Source organism: Chanodichthys erythropterus, chromosome 5 (assembly GCF_024489055.1).
Source record: "Chanodichthys erythropterus isolate Z2021 chromosome 5, ASM2448905v1, whole genome shotgun sequence".
NCBI lineage: Eukaryota > Metazoa > Chordata > Actinopteri > Cypriniformes > Xenocyprididae > Chanodichthys > Chanodichthys erythropterus.
Window position 1 is genome coordinate 7457106 of NC_090225.1, and position 21124 is coordinate 7478229.

At 36.0% G+C, this 21124-nt stretch overlaps 2 protein-coding genes across 6 annotated transcripts in view; one reads left to right on the forward strand and one right to left on the reverse strand.

Annotated features, from left to right (window-relative positions):
* The first annotated feature begins 2046 nt into the window (after positions 1-2046).
* On the forward strand, positions 2047-5677 carry LOC137019973 (zinc finger protein 135-like). 2 transcript variants are annotated; one of them, XM_067385132.1, is made up of 3 exons: positions 2047-2130; positions 3408-3527; positions 3732-5677. In XM_067385132.1, the coding sequence occupies exons 2-3, from the start codon at positions 3470-3472 to the stop codon at positions 5108-5110; spliced, it is 1437 nt and encodes a 478-aa protein (XP_067241233.1). In that variant the 5' UTR covers positions 2047-2130; positions 3408-3469; the 3' UTR covers positions 5111-5677. The 2 variants fall into 2 exon arrangements, with proteins under 2 accessions (XP_067241233.1, XP_067241234.1); XM_067385133.1 differs by lacking the exon at positions 2047-2130 and having other exon boundaries at positions 3106-3527.
* Positions 5678-14805: 9128 nt separating this feature from the next.
* The window catches only part of tet1 (tet methylcytosine dioxygenase 1), a 55172-nt gene continuing 48853 nt past the window's right edge, over positions 14806-21124 (reverse strand). For all 4 annotated transcript variants that reach the window (XM_067385850.1, XM_067385851.1, XM_067385849.1 and 1 more), the window contains one exon: positions 14806-19144. In XM_067385850.1, coding sequence (XP_067241951.1) covers positions 18195-19144 — 950 coding nt within the window. In that variant the 3' untranslated portion in view covers positions 14806-18194. The remainder of the gene's footprint in view (positions 19145-21124) is intronic.

Sequence of the window (21124 nt, forward strand, 5' to 3'; positions counted from 1 at the left end):
GTGAAAAGCAGAACTACATGGCTGAATTGGCACATGTAACCATGACTAAACATGTGTGATGTTTGGACAAACCAAGAAAAAATACGAATGGACATCAGATGCAGTGCCAAAAATATTGGGAAACCAAACTAAGATTAACATGGACAATGTGCCAGTTTAAACTTTAATGGAAGACTGGTGTCATCAACTGGAGAACAAACACTTTAAAAATTAAAATAACATGAAATTTCAAAGCATTACTCATTGGCTCATTTGCATACACTAAATGCACGAGCACAAAAAATAGAGGATTCACAAAAAGCAATTTACGGGTGCAAAATTATATATATTTATAAAATATATTTTTTACAAATGCAGAACACAATTCATAGATATAAAACTGCACAAAAACTTTCTAATGTTTAAAATGTAGGAGTTTATCCCTGAATGTGAATGTGCAAATCATCATTCGTGTGCGAATCGCCTTGGATGTGTGTGTGTATTTTTGAGACTTCTCTGGCAATGCTTCGAACTAAGCTGTGTTTTGAAATCGGCCCATCACTATATTGTTGAAAAGTCGTTTTTTTTTTTTTTTTTTTGGTGCACAAAAAGTATTTTCATTGGTTTATAATATTAAGGTAGAACCACTGAACTCACATGAACTGATTTATGGATCTTGAGAGTTACAATTGCATTGCTGTCTATAGAGGCCTCACTAAGCCATAAGTCAAGTGTTTTCAGTTTACGTTTGTCCGGTCTCGTTCATGGTTGTGTTTGCATGCAGTTCTTAGGATTTAGCTTGTGGATACTATTAAATACCGTGTAAATCTTTTTCTTGGTCCTTTTATATGCAGCTCAACCATTAAAATATTATTCCAATTCCAATTTCCACCACAACATCAACTCTCATCTGAGCTTTAATGGCAGTGAGCCATGAAGTATGAGTGAAGCAGAACAAAAAGTGCCTCCATCCACATCCACCCATTATAAATGTACTCCACATGGTGTATTTAAAGGTACAATATGTAAGATTTTTGCAGTAAAATATCCAATAACCACTAGGTCAGTGTTATATATTTTGTTCACTTGAGTACTTACAACATCCCAAATGTTTCCAACTATTTGTAAATCGTGAGAAAATTGCAATTTTAACCAAGGCTCCGGGACGTGTGAGGAGTCACCTGTCAATTGTGTCATACACGCGTTACCCTCGGTTTCGGTTTTATTTTGTAGAAACCATGGAAACGCCAAAGACGCTTCAATATATTACACATTTTAATAGACAAGGGAACAACAGTTTTGATATATTTATAGACAGAAAACTAATTATTGTTATATAGCTTTAGTCTTATTGTTTAAATCTAATTTTCTTGATTTTTGTGAGTACCATGCTTTACCATGCCTCAGAGAAAAACACTATTTTGTAAAGTAGCTAACATAGCATAATCAGATGCAGCTTTATTAGTAACAGTAATACAGAATTTTCTCTATCATACAATACGTTTTAAAATTAATTCCTATCCATTTATCAACACAACCCATCCAGCATTTAATATGATATTCAATAGTTATTTGGGAAGTTCAAGTAGTTATAAACAAGCAAAGCCCAGAAAAGAAAACATTATTTTATATATTATAAGATACATATCGTTTCAAATACTACACAAATACTTTCAAATTCTCAAAAAAAAAGTAAACTTGAACTTATTTAATCATAAAATTTAGATTGAAACTCAAAATGGTATCAAAGAAGACATTTAAAATTAATATTATGTTTTGTTGCTGACAAAAAATATCAAAAAGTAAATTGGTAAAAGGTGAGAAGTACAATTTATCCATGAAATGCATAAGGTGCACAGGCAAATTTTGCTACCCCTTTGACCCAGTGTTGTAAAATTACAACATTGACACAACCTAAAATCTAACATGATCAAAGTATTCATCAGTATCTTAATATCTGCATGATCTATTATAGACATATTACTTCGATCAAGTTGTGCTCCATACTCCAATCCAATAGGTGGTGGAAAATGCTAACCTCCAACCACCATTTAAATAACAGAAGAAGAAGACTCGCTTCTCGGTCCAATCGAGGGGTTGAGGGTCTGTCTAAATAAACAGAGTTAAACACAGCCCGGATCCTATCAGACTGTGAGTACATTTACTATTTACTTTGAGAAATGAAATTCTGACATCTTATACATGCATTGAGCCAGTGTCTGATTCGCGAACGAATGACTCTTAAGAGTCAGTTCATTTTATTGAATCAAAACACTTACACCGGAGTGAATCCAAGCGAGTCAGAGAGATTGAATCCAGAATCTCACATCCGAATTGAAATGAACTAACGCCTTACTGATGCACAAAAAGCTATGCACGTGACATCGTGTAAAGATTATGAATTGTGTTAAGTGATATCTATTTAATGTAATGAATAAATGTAAACAAAGGGTGTAACCGAAGAAGAATAGTTTATTTCAGACGTACGATATAACAAATAAAACATTTCCCGACGTTTCACACAAATACGCACACATTCACACGTTTAATCGATGTCTGATTACAACAATGAACCCTCATCAATATTTTTTCAGCTTCCCTGAACTCTTGTGGGAATTGAAGAATTGATTGTTTAACAGTGCTGGAAATATAGAGCTCATTTCTGATAATAACACCACTTTTGAAAAGACAAATAAATAACAGTTATATAAAGTAGGCTAGTGATACATAATATCTCATAATTTCATTATAGTTATTATAAGTAATTATTAAGTATTTTTCTGAAGAACAGTGGGCAATATGCAGTATCAAATATGAAGGGGAGGGGGGAGGAGGAGGAGGTAGGGTCTAGCTAGCCTCTGTTTTGTTTGACAACACTTCGAACGTCAACAGGAAGTTACTCCACCCAGGATCGCTTAAAGCACCTTTAAAAGCTAAACTTGCAGGAATGGTTTAAATCATGTGCAATCCCGTGCCGAAATTCTAGCCTTGTTTGAATCGAACTGTTTGTTGACTCTGCAAGGACTAGCCCAGGGGTAGGCAAGTTCGGTCCTAGAGAGCCGCCGTCCTGCAGAGTTTAGCTCCAACCCTGAAAAAAAACCTTCAGCTGCCTATAGCCTTAGTAATCCTGAAGAGCTTGATTAGCTTGTCCAGGTGTGTTTGATTAAGGTTGGAGCTAAACTCAGCAGGACACCGGCTCTCTAGGACCGAACTTGCCTACCCCTGGACTAGCCCCTATTTACACATATGACACCAACCATAGAAGTTAAAGACAAAAACTTAAATCATGGAATTGTTTCTGAATTACTATTTGATCAATCTGCTAATTGAGCAACAGCGACCACAATTCACACCTTTAGTCAGTGAAGCCGCACACACAGTCATTCATGAGAGTTTAAATGCTGGGGAATATTCCCATCTTCCCACAGGAGAAACAGAAGCAAGCAGGAGGAATTATTTAAGGAAAAACTATTGACATACTTATGTAAAGATGGAGTTTGAGGAAGAGCCCTGCAGAATAAAAGATGAAGATACAGAGGAACAAACAGGTTGGTGTTTTCCTTCATTCTCCTTAATGACTGATGAGGAACATTAAAAAGAAAACTGACATATCTAACAATAGGACCACTTTTCAAATATTTTCTGGAATTTTTATTGAAAATAAATGCCTTTGCGATCTGATGTGTGATGGGAAAAGGGAGTAGAATGAGCTTCTTTAATTGACTTATGTGAATTTTAAATGTCGATTCTAGATCCAATGGAAGTGAATGAAGACAAACCGCTTTGGTTTCAAAAACCTTATCACTTCACAAATGAAGATGAAAACCCTGTCATTTCACAGACTGAAAGGAATTTCACACAGATAAGTGCTGGTGTCAAAGGACCTTTCTCCTGCTCTGACTGTGGAAAGAGTTTCAGACATAAATCAATACTTAAAATACACATGAGAATTCACACTGGAGAAAGGCCTTATATATGCACTCAGTGTGGAAAGAGTTACATGCGTAAATCAGACCTTAACAAACACATGAGATTTCACACTGGAGAAAATCTGTTTGCCTGCACTCAGTGTGGAAAGAAGTATGTTGATAAAAGAGCCTTAAATGTGCACATGAGTATTCACACTGGAGTAAAACCGTTCACATGCACTCAGTGTGGAAAGAGTTTCACATCCAAAAAAGTTCTCCAAGATCATCTGTTCTCTCACTCTGAAGTGAAGTTATTCAGCTGTGACCAGTGTGATAAAACATTTACTTTTGCGTCAGGCTTAAGAGCGCATATTAAAGTTCATGCAGATGTGAAGCCTTACTTTTGTTCTTTTTGTGGAAAGAGTTTTCCACTACTGAAAACTTTACAAGTTCACCAGCGTATTCATACTGACGCAAGACCTTATATTTGTGTTGACTGTGGGAAGACCTTTATTAAATTGGACAAATTAATAACACACCAGAGAATTCATACTGGAGAGAAACCGTATGAGTGCTCGTACTGTGGAAAGAGTTTCGCTCTGTCAGGAAACCTGAAATATCATGAGAGAGTTCATACTGGAGAAAAACCTTACAAGTGTTTACTCTGTGGAAAGAGTTTCGCTCAGTCAGGAAACCTGAAAGATCATGAGAGAGTTCATACTGGAGAGAAACCTTACAAGTGTTTACTCTGTGGAAAGAGTTTCGCTCAGTCAGGAAACCTGAAATATCATATGAGAGTTCATACTGGAGAGAAACCTTACGTGTGCTCACACTGTGGAAAGAGATTCGCTCAGCCAGGAAACCTGAAAGATCATGAGAGAGTTCACACTGGAGAGAAATGTTTCGAGTGTTCGCACTGTGGAAGGAGTTTTGCTCGTTCAGAATACCTGAAAGCTCACGAGAGAGTTCATACTGGAGAGAAACCGTATGAGTGCTCACACTGTGGAAAGTGTTACGCTCGTTCAGAAACCCTGAAAGCTCATGAAAGAATTCATACTGGAGAGCAGCCGCACCAGTGCTCTTCATGTGGGAAGAGTTTCACCCAATTATCTACTCTACGGACTCATGAGAAAAAGTTTTGCCCAAAGGTGTTTAATGAGCAAAGTTCTTGTTCAGACATGACGGATTACGCGAAAGAAATGGAATTACCTTTAATAGAGTAATTTAATCTAAAATTAGTAGTTAAGTTCGATTGACAAGGGGAAGGTGACAATAATAGTTTAGAAATCTAGCGTGTTGCCATTAAACGCTATGATTTCTGAAGGGGTGCTTTTTGTTTCTTTGTGGAGTGTAATTATTTTTATTGTACATATGAGGCATTTGTGAAACAATGGTAACTAGTCTCTAAAATGTCATTCATTTAACAAACAACTTGTTTTTAGTCTCACTGTTAAGTGGTGATGCATTGAAGACTTTATTGGATTGAAATCACTCTGCACATTGTGAAAATGTGAGAAATAAAAATGAAAAAACTTGATTTGTTTATGTTTATAAGACGGTTAGTTCCTGTCCTTGATTCTGATTGGTCAATAGCTGTGTTTTATTCATGATAAAACAGGGCTATGACCGCTTCACCCAACGGCTCTGTGTATCACTACACAACACCCTTAACAACCACTCTTAGCAACATAAGTGTTTTCAATTGATATTGTTCATTGAAGCTTACTGTTATGTAGAAGAGCAATGCAAGAAAGAGTAAGCAAATTTATTACCTGCATTCAGATTTAGCATTTTCCTTCAGGTCAGTCCTATGTTCTTAATAAAAAAATCTTTAATGTTCTATGTATTATCTTGTCCTTTTAACAGTTAAGGGGGTTTCCCATGACTGACAGCATTAGTCAAAGCATTTGTCAGTTACGTCTTGTTCCGTGTTCACAACAATTCAGTCTTTTCAATGTAAAAGTCTTCACTACTGACTGACACACTCATAAAGACAGTCTTTGCCATCATCTAATGGCGTAATAATATAACTTCTGTTGCTGTTCACGGTCTGGGACTATTTTTTTCGGCTGAAGGAAGGCTCTTAGTGAAAGTTCACTTCATGAAAATTGCATTGATACATATTTTTGGCTTTAATATTTGTATTGTGTGGTAACCATTTTATAAAGGTAAAAAGATATTGGAGGCTAGTGTGTATCCTGAATAAGTCACGGCTGAAGGGGTTACTCCGCTTTGCGTTGTGCCTTACAACGCCCTTTAGCCGTGACTTATTCATGATACAGCACAGCCTCTCGTACCTTATCGCTTACATAATGAATGATTTAATTTAGTTTACATTAAATCAATGGGTTTAACATTGTATTCAGCATTGCTAATGAACCAATAGTAGTAACAACTCATTGTTTTGACTGAAAATATGTTTTTCTATGTATATTTAAAGATGTGATTCCTCTCATAATATGGACTCTGAAAGACATCACTGAGAGAAGATGAATTTCTGTGTCTGTGGCAATTCAGCAGTGACATGTTTCAGCTGCTATTTAGTAGTTATGAAAGAAGGTTTAAGGCTTTAAGTTACCTTATATTTTGTTTAGGGGTGTGAAAAAGTAAAGTCAACGTCCCAACAATAACAGTCTACAGGAGCTGCAAGCTTCAAAATTCAGCTTTTAGTTGATCCTGATAAGCGCTCTTTGTTACAGTTGTAAACATGACTCCGTTCTTCTTCCATGAGGGGTTTGGCATCACGGCATTTGTTTCCAGGCAGACCATTAAAAAACACGACACACACGTCTCCCGAACATCCTGTAGAATTCAACCAACAAGATGACGACTTGGAAAATCTTGAAGTGGTTCCAGTTTAAGGATAAGTTCACTTTAGAATTAAAATTACCCCAAGCTTTACTCACCCTCAAGCCATCCTAGGTGTATATGACTTTCTTCTTTCTGATGAACACAGAAAAGTTATATTAACAAATATCCTGATGCATCCAAGCTTTATAATGGCAGTGAACGGGAACAACGAGTATGAAGCTCAAGAAAGTGCATCCATCCATTATAAACATACTCCACATGGCTCCAGGGGGTTAATAAAGGCCTTCTGAAGGCAGTCTGGTGGAAGCTAGATATTTTACTTTGTAACTTGTCAAATATGGATATTTTTCATACACAAACACATTGCTTCAGAAGGCCTTTATTAACCCCCCAGAGCCATGTGGAGTACGTTTATGATGGATCAAATCTTTGCAGATCTTCGTTAGCAATAACAAAGAGATTGTCTCTGCATCACCAACACAAAAAACTTTGATCTATGGGAGCAATTAGACACAGAAATCAAAATCAGCATACACTCTAAAAAATGTTTGGTTAAAAACAACCCAAGTTGGGTTGAAAATGGACAAACCCAGCAATTGGGTTGTTTTAACCCAGTGGTTGGGTTAAATGTTTGCCCAACCTGCTGGGTAGTTTTATTTAACCCAACTACTGATTAAAAATGACTATATGGGTGGCTTAAAATGAATCCAAAATAGGTGAGAAATTAAAAATCAGACACATAATTACTAAAGGCAACAATAATAATCAAAAGGTGTACATTTATTAATAAGCAATTTAATAAATGTTTATTGTTTATTATTCATTATCTTATTAATAAATGCTCATTTATTAAACATATTAATAAATATTAATTTCCAGCATATTTTGGGTTCATTTTAAGCAAGCAATACAGTCATTTTTATACAACAGTTGAGTTAAATAAAACTACCCAGCACGTTGGGCAAACATTTAACCCAACCACTGGGTTAAAACAACCCAATTGCTGGGTTTGTCCATTTTCAACCCAACTTGGGTTGTTTTTAACCCAGCAGTTTTTAGAGTGTATGAATCAACAATGGTGACAATCAACAAAAAAGAAAAACAGATAAACTACAAACACACAAAAACAACAGCAAAAATAAAAACAAATTGTAAGAATTAGAGAAAATAACCAGATTAATTCAACTGTATAATTTATTCATGCTGCAATGCATGCTGGGAGTTATGGATGAGTCTTGTACTATGCTGGTACCCAGCATGCATTGCAGCATGAAGCTTTTGATTGTCACCATTGTTGAGATTCATACGCCTGTTCTTGATGTCTGTGTGTGTCTGTAACATAGAACTTCAAAATGTTTTGAGTACAAACTGTTTTCAAAATTTCTGGTTGTTGCAACACTATTGGACCTCATTTCTGTAGGATCACTGATACACATTTTTGCAGTTAAAGGTGCCCTAGAATGTCTTTTTAAAAGATGTAATATAAGTCTAAGGTGTCCCCTGAATGTGTCTGTGAAGTTTCAGCTCAAAATACCCCTTAGATTTTTTTTTTAATTCATTTTTTTAACTGCCTATTTTGGGGCATCATTAACTATGCACCGATATATAGGTTGCGGTCCCTTTAATTCTCGTGCTCCCCGTCCCCGGAGCTTGCGCTTGCCTTGAACAGCATAAACACAGTTCACACAGCTAATATAACCCTCAAAATGGATCTTTACAAAGTGTTCATCATGCAACATGTCCAATCGCGCAAGTATTGTATTTATTTGGATGTTTACATTTGATTCTAGGAAACAATGGAGTTTGAAACTCAGTGTATGTCATTTCCATGTACTGAACTCTTGTTATTTGACTATACCAAGATAAATTCAATTTTTCATTCGAGGGCACCTTTAAAAATTGAATTTATATTTGAATTTATATTTTATATTTTTTATATTATGTTTCCTCCTTCTTATATAAATCTAATTTGTTTAAAAGACCTCTGAAGAACAGGCGAATCTCAACATAACACAGACTGTTACGTAACAGTCGGAGTGTACACCCCAATATTTGCATATGCCAGCCCATGTTCCCAACATTATGAAAGGCATTAGACGAGGGCAGCCAGTATTGACGTCTGGATGTGCACAGCTGAATCATCAGACTAGGTAAGCAAGCAAGAACAGCGAAAAATGGCAGATGGAGCAATAATAACTGACATGATCCATAATAACATGATATTTTTAGTGATATTTGTAAATTGTCTTTCTAAATGTTTCGTTAGCATGTTGCTAATGTACTGTTAAATGAGGTTAAAGTTACCATCGTTTCTTACTGCATTCACAGAGACAAGAGCCATTGCTATTTTCATTTTTAAACACTTGCAGTCTGTATAATTCATAAACACAACTTCATTCTTTATAAATCTCTCCAACAGTGTAGCATTAGCCACGGAGCATAGCCTCAAATTCATTCAGAATCAATGTAAACAATATAACAGTATACAATACTCACATAATCCGATGCATGCGTGACGAACACTTTGTAAAGATCCATTTGAGGGTTATATTAGCTGTGTGAACTTTGTTTATGCACTGTTCAAGGCAAGCGCGAGCTCCGTGGGCGTGGAGCACGAGAAATAAAGGGCCAGTAGCCCTAAATCGGCTCATTTATAATGATGCCCCAAAATAGGCAGTTAAAAATTTAATAAAAAAAATCTATGGGGTATTTTGAGCTGAAACTTCACAGACACATTCAGCGGACACCTTAGACTTATATTACATCTTTTTTTTCTTTTTTTTTTTAAAGTTCTAGGGCACCTTTTAATTCTAGGGCTGCTTTAACAGTATCATCTTCACAAACTGCTACTTTGAAACCTGTTCTCCAGTTTGTGTTTTCAGGACACCACAATGCCATTATTATGTAAACGATCGGGCTTAAAATCTTCAAGTGTGTGGCCAGCCTAAGGTGGATATGCGCGTGGCGAGTGCTCTGTAAAAGAATGCGTATATGCGCAGGTGTGTAGCCTTTACAAAGTGACATTGCCAACTACTTGTCTAGCATGCGTAATACAGCATTTTTAGTCATTTCTGCGTATGAGTTAACGGGGATTTTTGATAACGTCATCTGTACAAAGAAAAAACGTTTCCGTTTTTAGTACATCGTTGTTGTGTAAATGTACATTTAATGTTAGTTTTTCTCTTGCTGCTGAAATTGTGTTAGCTGTGGCAATAATAATAAGGGAAAATGTGGTCAGGTGATGTTGACAACTTGATGATGAAGAGGTCATCTTCTAGTGGTCTAATCTTACACAAAGTGTTTTTTGTTTTTGTTTTTTTTGGATCATGTAGATGTAATACAGTTAATTTCAACTTAATATCCTGTTATAGAATGCACTGCAGCATGAAGTATGTCACCATTGTTGAGATTTATATTTCTACGTAAGAGGGTCTATGGTTAGAAAAATGCTTGAGAAGCCCTGCAGTGGTCAACCTGCAGCTTTCACCTGCACACCCACTGAGGCTAAGCAGGGTTGAGCCCGGTCTATATCTGAATCGGAAACCTCCTGGGTAGACTGGGTAGCTGCTGGAAGAGGTGTTAGAGAGGCCAGCAGGCCTGATCAACCTGTGGCCTTAGTGGGTCTTGACGCCTCAGTACAGTCGCAACAAACTGTACTGTATAAAGGGTTAAAATAAACACCAGAATATAAGGGGAGTTACCCTGGGGCAAAAATAATCCCTTCATTACATCACATACCATGCAGTTAGTTAGTTAGTTTCACATCATAAATGTATTTTACTTAGTTCTTACAACTTACATGGAGGCACGCTATTTTTTTTTTCATTACTATTTTTAATGTTTTTGAAAGAAGTCTCATATGCTCATCAAGCCTGCATTTATTTGATCAAAAATACAGAAAAACAGTAATATTGTGAAATATTATTACAATTTAAAATAATGGTTTTCTATTTTAATATACTTTAAAATATTATTTCTGTGATGCACAGCTGAATTTTAATCAGCCATTACTCCTGTCTTCAGTGTCACATGATCCTTCAGAAATCATTCTAATATGCTGATTTATTATCAGTGTTGGAAACAGTTGTGTTGTGTATCAGTTTTTAGCTCTCAATGACAGTCGGTTTTGTTCCTTTATGAGATTTCAGTGATGGTAGGTTTTGTCCGGTTACAAGATTGCAATGACTGTTAGGTTTAATTACACTTCCAAAACAGTCAGTTTTGTTTAATTATGAGTTTTATTCCGTTACAAGATTTCAATGACAGTCGAGTTATGCAAACTGTTGGTTTTGTTTTGTGACGAGATTTCAATGACGGCTAGATCAGAGGATGGTTTTATAATCATTGCAAAAAGGCCCGAATCACTGATATCATTTGGATGTAATAATTGTGTTGTGCCATTAATATTTGAATTATAATCCCTGTTTTACTGCAACATGAGATCACACTATATTGCAGAAAAAGTTAAAAGATTGAAGATAAAAAAATGACACACAATAACATTCACAGGTATGTGCAGTCAGCATATGAATCTCTACAATGGTGACAAAATATTCAGACAATCGGATCAACTCTGGACATCACAAAAAGCTACTAAAAGACAGAATAGACAACAACAAAAAATAAACAACAAAAAATAAAAGCAAATTGTTAGAATTATAATTAGAAAATAATAGGACAATTCAGCTGCATAATTTATTCATGCTTTGATGCTGGGAGATTTGTACTATTGTTCCAAGCATGCATTGCGGCACAACACTTTTGATTTTCCTTTGATTCACCTTTGTTGAGATTCATGTGCTGATTCTTGATGTCTTTGTGTGTCATCTTAGAATAATATATATATTTTTTAATCTTCTGATAGGTTTTACTCTATTATAAGATTTCAGTTACATTCGGTTTCAGGATCTGAATCGTTTTCATTTTGTTATGAGATTTCAATGATGGTCACTGTTGTTCCTTTACAAGATCTCAATGATAGTTGGTTTTGTTCCTTTACAAGATTTTAACGACAGTCTGTTTTGTTCCTTTACAAGATCCCAATGAGGGTCAGTTTTATTTGGTTATGAGATTTTAGTGACAGTCAGATTTGTTCGATTACAAGATTTCAGTAGGTCTCAGTAGGTTTTGTTCCTTTGTTCCTTTCAAAGATTTCAAAGACAGATGGTTTTGTTTCTTTCTATGTTTTGTTCTTTTACGAGATTTTAATGACAGTCGGTTTCATTCCTTTACGAGATTTCAATGACGGTCAGTTTTGTTCCATTATGAGATCTTGATGATGTTTTTTTTTTTTTGGTTCCTTTACAAGATTCCAATGACGGTCGGCTTGTTTTTTTAGGAAATTTCAATGATGATTGATTTGGTCCTATACTAGATCTCTCTCTCTCTAGATCTCTCAGTGGTTGACGGTTTTGTTCAGTTGTGAGATCTCAATAACTGTCAGTTTGATTACTTATGAGATTTTAATGACTGTCAGTTTTTCTTTGTTACGAGAGTTCAATGATGGACTTTTTTCTTTACGATATCTCAATGATGGTAGGTTTTGTTCCTTTGTTCCTTTATAAGATTTTAAAGACAGAAGGTTTTGTTTCTTTCTATGTTTTGTTTATGAGATTTTAATGACAGTTGGTTTTGTTCTGTTACAAGATTTCAGTGACGTTCGATTTTATTCGGTTATGAGATTTCAATAATGGTCAGTTTTGCTGGGTTATGAGATTTCAATGGACGGTCGGTTTTGTTCCTCTACGAGATTTCAATAAGGGCTGTTTTTTTTCCCATTACAAGATTTGTAATGTCACTCGATTTTGTTTCTTAACAAGATTTTAATGACAGTTGGTTTTGTTCGATTATGAGATTTCTATGATGGCCAGTTTTGTTCGGTTACAAGATCTCAATGATGGTCCGTTTTGTTCAGTTGTGAGATTTCAATGATGGTCGGTTTTGCTGGGTTTATGAGATTTCAACGACGGTCGTTTTTTTCCATTCTTTGTTTCTTAACAATATTTGAATGACAGTTGGTTTTGTTCCATTATAAGATTTTAATGATGGTCGGTTTTCAGTGTCAGTCGGTTTTGTTCTTTTACGAGATTTCAAAGATAGTCGGTTTTGTTTTGTTGTGAGATTTCAATGACAGTCAGTTTTATTCGGTTATGAGATTTCAATGATGGTCGGTTTTGCTGGGTTATGAGATTTCAATAATGGTCAGTTTTGCTGGGATATGAGATTTCAATGACGGTTGTTTGTTTTCATTCTCAGATTGCAATGTCAGTCAATTTTGTTCCTTAATGAAATTTAGGTAATGGCCATTTTTTTTCCATTACGAGATGCCACTTGGTTTTGTTTGCTAGTGAAATTTTAATGATGGTTGGATTTTTTTTTAACAAGATTTTAGTGACAGTTGGTTTTGTTCCATTATGAGATTTCAATGATGGTTGGTTTTGTTTGGTTGCGAGATTTTAAAGACAGTCAGTTTGTTTTGTTGTGAAATTTCAATGAAGGTCGGTTTTATTCAGTTATGAGATTTCAAAAACAGTGGAGTTTGAAACGATTCAAACTGTTGGTTTTGTTTTGTGACAAGATTTCAATGACGGTTGGTTTTCAGTGTCAGATTTGTTCCATTATGAGATTTCAATAACAGTCGGATTTCAATGACAGTCGGGTTTGTTCTTTGTGAGATCTCAATGACAGTCGGTTTCATTCCTTTACAAGATCTCAATGACGGTCGATTTTATTCTGTTACAAGATTTCAAAGACAGTCAGTTTTGTTTTGTTATGAGTTTTATTCTGTTATGGGATTTCAATGATAGTCAAACTGTTGGTTTTGTTTTGTGATGAGAGTTCAATGATAGTCTGTTGTCAGTGTCAGTTTCGTTCCATTATGAAATTTCAGTGATGGTTGGTTTTGTTTCTTTTTTTCTTTTACAAGATTTCAAAGACAGTCAGTTTCGTTTCGTTATGAGATTTCAATGATGGTTAGTTTTGTTCTTTAGCAGATCTCAATAGCAGTCAGTTTCGTTCCTTTATGAGATCTCAATTACGGTCAGTTTTGTTCCATTAAGAGATCTTAATGATGGTCAGTTTTATTCCGTTATGAGATTTCAATGACAGTCAGTTTTCAGTGTCAGTTTTGTTCCATTACGAGATTTCAATGATGGTCTGTTTTGTTCGGTTGCGAGATTTCAGTGGCGCCGGTTTTGTTTCTTTGTTCTTTTACGAGATTTCAAAAACAGTGGGTTTTGTTTCTTTATCAGATTTCAACGATGGTCAGTTTCATTCCTTTACGAGATCTCAACGACTGTCAGTTTTGTTTTATTATGAGATTTCAATGAGTTTTGTTCCTTTGTGAGATGTGTCAGAGAGATCAGATGATGAAAGTATACTCTTAATTTCTTTTAGTTTAAAAGAAGTATACTAATAGCCCAATTTTGTATTCATCCAACATTCACAAAATTTGTGATTATTAACTTGTGACATTCCTGATAAGTTATAAAGTGTGATTCTTGTGTTTTTTAGATACATGTCAATGGAGTTTTTGGATATTGACCTGCATAATATAAAAACTTAACAAAACTTAATATACGTGCATTTGGGTCATCAGACGATGCACACTAAAATGAATCAAATTCTGCCAATAGAGGGCACTAAAAACTGTTGATGTTGAAATGCACTACTCCAGTTAGGGTGTACTGGTAGAGCACATGCTTGTGACATACTGTAGGAGCCGTGAAAGTACAACTGAATTAGCAAAATTCCTTCAAATCTCAAGGTCATACAATTTTCCTTTCAGGAAAAAAAGTAGCTTTTTTGTTGAACTCATCTGAGCTATGGCAATTTAATTAAAATTTCCTGTGAATCATCACTCTTTATAATAAAATATTTAGGGAATTTTTATTCCTGAAATCATTTGGCAGATGTGAGCCAAAGACAATTTTGAACATGATCCACATTGAGTGATATATTCAAAAATCTGTTAAAAATATCTAATATTCAAGATATTTTATCTTTGGTACAATGAAAATACACAATAAAACGTAAAAAAAACAAAACAAAACGTATAATAGAAAAGCAAAATAATAAATGCTCATATGCTTGATGAATTACTGCTAATTTCTCTTTATTTCTCATACTTTGTTGTGTAGAATGTATTAGACAGATTTCAATGTGTTTTTGAAGTTTTTAGTACTTTCTTAGACTTACAGTATGCATTTAGTATAAGGATTGAAAAATCATTTAAAAATGTGCAAATGGAAAAGCCTCACTCTTCACATGTACTGTACAACTACTGTGCATTTTATTTTCTAAAAGAAAAATCTCAAAAGCTGGTGTTTTCTTTCCTTGACAAATCATTTCAAGTCACATAATAAACAAGTCTTCAAGTCATAATATGTTCTTGTTTGTTTTGAAGAGGTTTAAAATTCCACATTATACAACAACAGTGCCCGTGGAGGCTTACATTCATACTTAAAGGTGAAGTGTGTAATTTTTTTGATGCTAAAATAAGTTGAATATGTGACAAATAAGTAACTAAGTAAATGGTAGGCTGAATTCCCCCCAAAATGAAACATCTTAATCTTTGGGCTGTATGAACACATTACTCTGCTGTTTGAGCACCGCAACCAGCCCAACACAACAACTTTGGATCAACCAATCTATCTGGGAGATTGAGGGGGAAACCTGTTTGAAAACAGTGATTATTTATGCATTTCTGTTTGGTGACACTAGTGGCGCAGGAATTACACACTTCAGCTTTCATTCAACATACACAGAAGAGAATTGTCAAACTGATAATATACATTAAGATGTTTTTCAGGGGAATCACTTTTCCATTTCACAAAATAGAAACAAAAGTAAATAAAAAATTTGGAGAATTTAATTGGAAGACAATGCAAGAGTCCTAGAAGCTTATGTCCAAAGTTACACACAGAGACCTGAGAAAAGAGGGGAAAAATACAACAAAGAAGGCAAAAAAACAAACAAAAAACAAAACATGCAAGAGACATCTAGTGTGAATATATTAACTTGAAAAGGAATGTAACAAGATGCATTTCTTTTGGAACATGTTTTCACTATAGACTGTTGCTCTGAGGGCCATGTTCGATCATCCGAACTAAAAAAAAAACAAAGATCCTATGAGCCAAATATAAAATATGTTAGATAAATCTTATGTGGAAAATGCAGGTTTTGAACAGCAACATGAAAACCAACCCATCATTCATGTAAAACAATAGCTTGGAAAACAATAGCTTAGAAAAATGCATAAAATCAGTGAGCTTTGAAACGAATTGCATTGGTAATTCCCTTAGGCTATATGATGTTCGTATTACTGACAATTCAGAGTCAGTCGATTACCATCAGGGGACTGTGAGGTCATAGTATTATTTGTGCCACATAAAGTCAAGAGGAAAACACTCAATAACATAACATGATCTAATGATGTTCAAGCTGAGTAAAACATTCAGCACCCCTAAAATAAAACATCCAACTAGTGCAGCACCTACATGTGATTTGTCAATGCCAGGGGACTCTGGTACTATGAATAAGCACCACTGAATGAGCACTAAAAGCCTTTCCCTGAGCTACAAACCCAGGCTTTTTTCTTACACATCATGGTTTGACACAAAAACAACAGTTTAATTGTTCAGCAAAAATATATTTAATTGAAGAGACAGTAGCGTGAACGTACAAATGCCACTCTGTGACTTCAAGTTCCCCAAAACACTGGGTTATTGTTGAGCTTTTCTATCCGTGTTGCAGCTAGAGTACTATAGTTAAAACAGGTTTTCATAGATAATATGTAAAATTTCTCACAACCTATTTGAAAAGATGTTGTATCAAGTGCTGAAGTAAGAACAGCATTTTGGGTGTACAATGGTTTTGAACACTGACGTACACTCTTTAGCACCTTGAAGAAATTAAAAAGACATTTTTAGCCGCATGTTCATTTTAAAACTCATGTAAGAGTAATGTAAACCTTTTGATTAAGCCAGTATTTTGACTAGGCCTCTGGATACACATGCAATTACGAAGTCATTCGTTTTTAAAGTAGATCTTCTTATTCAACGCACCTAAATAAAACTGAACAAACTTTTATGTGTACAAAAATGCACAGACACTGATCTACCCCACCCCCCGCACCAAAAAAGTGATTGATTTAAAAAAAAAAATGCACTATGCAGCAATAAAAACATACGAAATAACATCTCAACAGGTGTCATGGGATCTCTTTAAAAGCACCAGTGAAAACATACAGTAAATTTGTTTGAATATAACTTAACACGCTTGAATTGTATAAAATGATTAAGCTGTTTTCAAGTCATGTTTCAACCTCTTTGGGAGTTACAAATAAAGAAAACTCAAAAATTGGGACTGAATAATATAAACTTTTACACAAGTGCCAGAAATTAACCAGTTGCCAAAATGCAGCATAAAACCTTCCATGATTATTGCTTAAATATGCAAAGTTTCATAATCACCAAACACATGCTGACTGTAGATTCTTGATGATGGATAAACCAAATGTACATATTGGGCACTTCAACGATCAAGTTGGTCTGAAGATACAAGTGCTTTTTTAAAGGGATAGTTCACCCAAAAATTTTGTCATCATTTACTCACCCTCAAGTAGTTCCAAACCGGTATGCATTTCTTTGTTCTGCTGAACACAAAGAAAAGATACTTGGAAGTATCCAAACAGATCTCGCCCCTCATCGACTACCATAGTATTTATTTTTCCTACTATGGTAGTAAATGGAGGGCTTACTGACATTCTTCCAAATATCTTTCTTTGTGTTCAGCAGAACAAAGAAATGCATACTGGTTTGGAACTACTTGAGGGTGAGTAACTGATGACATAATTTTCATTTTTGGGTGAACTATCCCTTTAAACGATGCCACGTACTATGTGTCCCAATGCCGAAACAATGTACCTTCAATACCAACACAAATACCCCTAAAAAAACTAACGGAAAGTTCCTGTAATGACCCGTGTGTGTTTCGTATTGGTCATTTAGCCTCACTGTTACAATGGCACCATAAAATAGCAACTAGCAAATGTCGGCCAAAAGAGCACCCAAGGCTGAGACATGAAAATAGAATTCACATTTGACAATGTCAATTCGGAGTGTTTACTACACACGTCATTTAAAGGATGACAAACTCCTATTGCAGTAAACAGGCTTGGACCAGAAATTAAATTACAAAATAGTTTCGAAAATGATCAGAATAAATAATCACATTTACTATGCACTAATTTCATCTATATGTATAAAACCAGTTTTATAACATCTGTTCTGAGCACCATCTCTTTACAATAAAAAAAAAACAAAAAAACAAAAAACACAGACATACACACCAAAACTCACAGTTAAAAACCCACAAACGGTAGTCGTAAAAGCTGAGATGAAAAGCACAAATAAAAAAAAGGGCATACGTAAAAACGGCCGTGAAAGGATGAGAACTAGCTGAGGTAAGGCATTAGCTAGACAAGCACAGAGAATTTCACGTCCAGCGGTTGTAAGGCCCAGTGACGTGCGTGAGGGAGTAGGGTGCTGACGTGACGAGGCCGTCACGAGTAACTGTTAGCGATTGACGTGTAGGGACCTGAAACTTGTGTCTCTCTTCCGGATAAGTCTCGTTTTCGCTCTCCGTATCTGAATCCATGGCCTTTGACCTATCGTTGAGTCCTAGACGCTCTGCCTCCTCTTTCTCCCTGGCCTTCTCGGCCATTTTAGCCTCCCACTGTTGCAGGCCGTGGCCCGGGGCGTTCAGGCTCTTGTGCTGGTAGAAGACCAGAGAGATGCGGGTGGGATGCGTGCGGTTGGGTCGCAGGATGGGAGTGGTAGCGTGTAGCTCCCGTCGAGCGCATTCGATCAGGATGGAGCCGTGGGAAGGAGCCACTGCGACCCCGCCGATATTCCCGTCGAGGAAATTGTGCTCGCTGTCCGACCACACCTCCTCTGCTCTAACCACCTCCGGGGTCAGGAGTTGTGCCGTAACGGGCGGGCAGTTCAAGCGACTGTGGAGACCCTCAGCCATCGGCGGGGAGAGTGGGGTGGAAGCTGCCCCGCCCTGGAAGCACCGCATTTCCTCAGGCTCGGATTTGAACGAGGGTGAGCATTTCGGATTCATTCTTGCAGGGTCGTTTGGATACGGGTTTCTGAACGGTTCGGTCATCTGCCTGATGGCCTCGTGTCCGTGTCGAAAAGGAGGAGGATCGTCGCTGTGGCCAGTTCTTCCAGAGGGGTCATGCTGAGGGAACATGGACATGCCAAAGCCAGAGCCCACAGGAGGTGTGCGGCATGTGTTACTCTGGGTGTACGGGACTGTAGAGTGGAAGTCTGGGAATTGGCTTCCTATGTCTGGAACCCCAGACAATCCCATGGTGGAACATAAATTATGAGCATCCTTTTCTGAACATGGTGAATGTTCAAAAGAGGTGTGTTTGAAAGCTGTGGACAGAAAAAGAATAACAATAATAAGAATTTAACATAGATACAAGATGTAACAAGAGCTCCTCTACTTTAGAATCCTAAAACCACCAAAAGGTTTATGGAATAAATTAGCGGCTCACCAGGCCCTCCTTTATGATCAACTCTCAGGAGAAATTTATACTATTTTACAAAATAATGTTATCAAAAGAAGCAAATATTTAACAAAATGGATTCTGTAGTCAAATTAGGGTGCGTTCACACTTGTAGTTTGGTTCATTTGGTCTGGACCAAAGCAGAAAAAAAAACATTTAGTCCTGGTCCGATTAGCGTTCAGATTTTATCACCAGACCAAAAGATACCGAATCTTAAGGCATCGGGATACATTCACAACGTGATTGGTCGGATTTTATGACGTATTGCCTATTTTGAGACGGAACTTACCGAACATCTCTTCTTACCGAACTCGTTGTGTGTGCGTAGCAGTGCGTGGCCTGCATGTGATGGTATTTTGGCCAGCTGGAAACTCGTGAAGAGCTTATAAAATGTGTAAAGTAGTCAAAACACACCAACGATCTGCTGCGTGGAGACGCGTGTCTGATGCCTGTCATGGGCAAACTATGACGAGAAAAAAACGTCATGCGTGAGGATTCTGTCCATTTTAGGGTCTCATCTTCCTGTTTTTGGTTCGGTTACATGTCTTTGGTCCGTGTTGCGTTCATATCATTCGAACCGCACCAGAGTTCGTTTGGAAGCGGACTGAGACCCACCTTTTCAGCGGTCTCGGTCCGCTTGTTTGGTGCGCACCAGGGTTCGGATGGCAGCGTTCACATATGTTCAAATGAACTGCACTAACCGAGCAATCGCACCTGGGTTCGTTTTAATCGAACCAAACATGACAAGTGTGAACGCACCCTTAATCTCTATGTATATCCATATAAAACACATGAAAGTGTCCATTGTATGCACACTTCAGAATCTCAGTGGTCATCCGGGTTTTTGAAATAAAAAGTTTCCTTTTCAGTTATTATTGTTTTTAAATTTGGTTATTAAATAATTTATTGAATAATTAAATAATAATAAAGTTTATCAAATAATTATTGAACGAGGGTGAGCATTTCGGATTCATTCTTGCATGAATCATGCAGATTCACTGAGAACTATTGAACAAGTGTCTAGGGCTTTACCCTATGGTTTTACCTGATCTCTGATCAGTGTTTTTTTAAAGATTAACTAAGTGAGTGTTGGTATCAATGAGATACTATTATAGTTTTTATAAATATTTTAAATGAGTTTTTATTTTATTTTATTTTTTATTTTAGTGTTAGTAATTTTGTTGTCTATATTCACTTTTATTTAAGTGTTATTTATTTTAGTACATAAAGGTAAAGTAAGTAAAGAAATGTTTCCCTGGCAACTAGCTGAAATAAAATAAGTTTTTTTAACCCTCTGGCCCTCTTCGTTTAGGTGTCACACTTACCTTCTTTACGGTCAAAAGTGACCGAAGCCTTGGAAAGTAACTTTTTTGTTCCTCAGGAAAACCAATGTAATATATTCTTGTTCTATAATATTTTTTGATTATTATATAAAATTTTGAGGGTATTTTATGATACTATGCAATATTTATACAATTTTTATTAACTATTTTTCCCCATTGAAAATAATAGAATTTTTTTTTTTAACATATTTTTAAATTATTTTTCAATTAAAGCAGTATTCCATGTTAAAATAGAGACAAGGCATTTAAAATAATTTTTTTGAAGGTAGATTAGTGCCATTTGGTGAGAGTAAAAAAAGAAAAACTTATGCAATGCCATGTCGTAACCACTAGATTCCCATAGAGCTCTATATAAAATTCTCTAGTGGTTTTTGGACACAAACACTTATTTTTATTAAGTTTTGGATATGGATTTAAACTTAGACATTCTCAAAGACTACTTTTTGTCAAGGTTTAGATTTTTATTTTTTTTTTTATGTTGATTTGAAGCGTCGGTTTTTGCA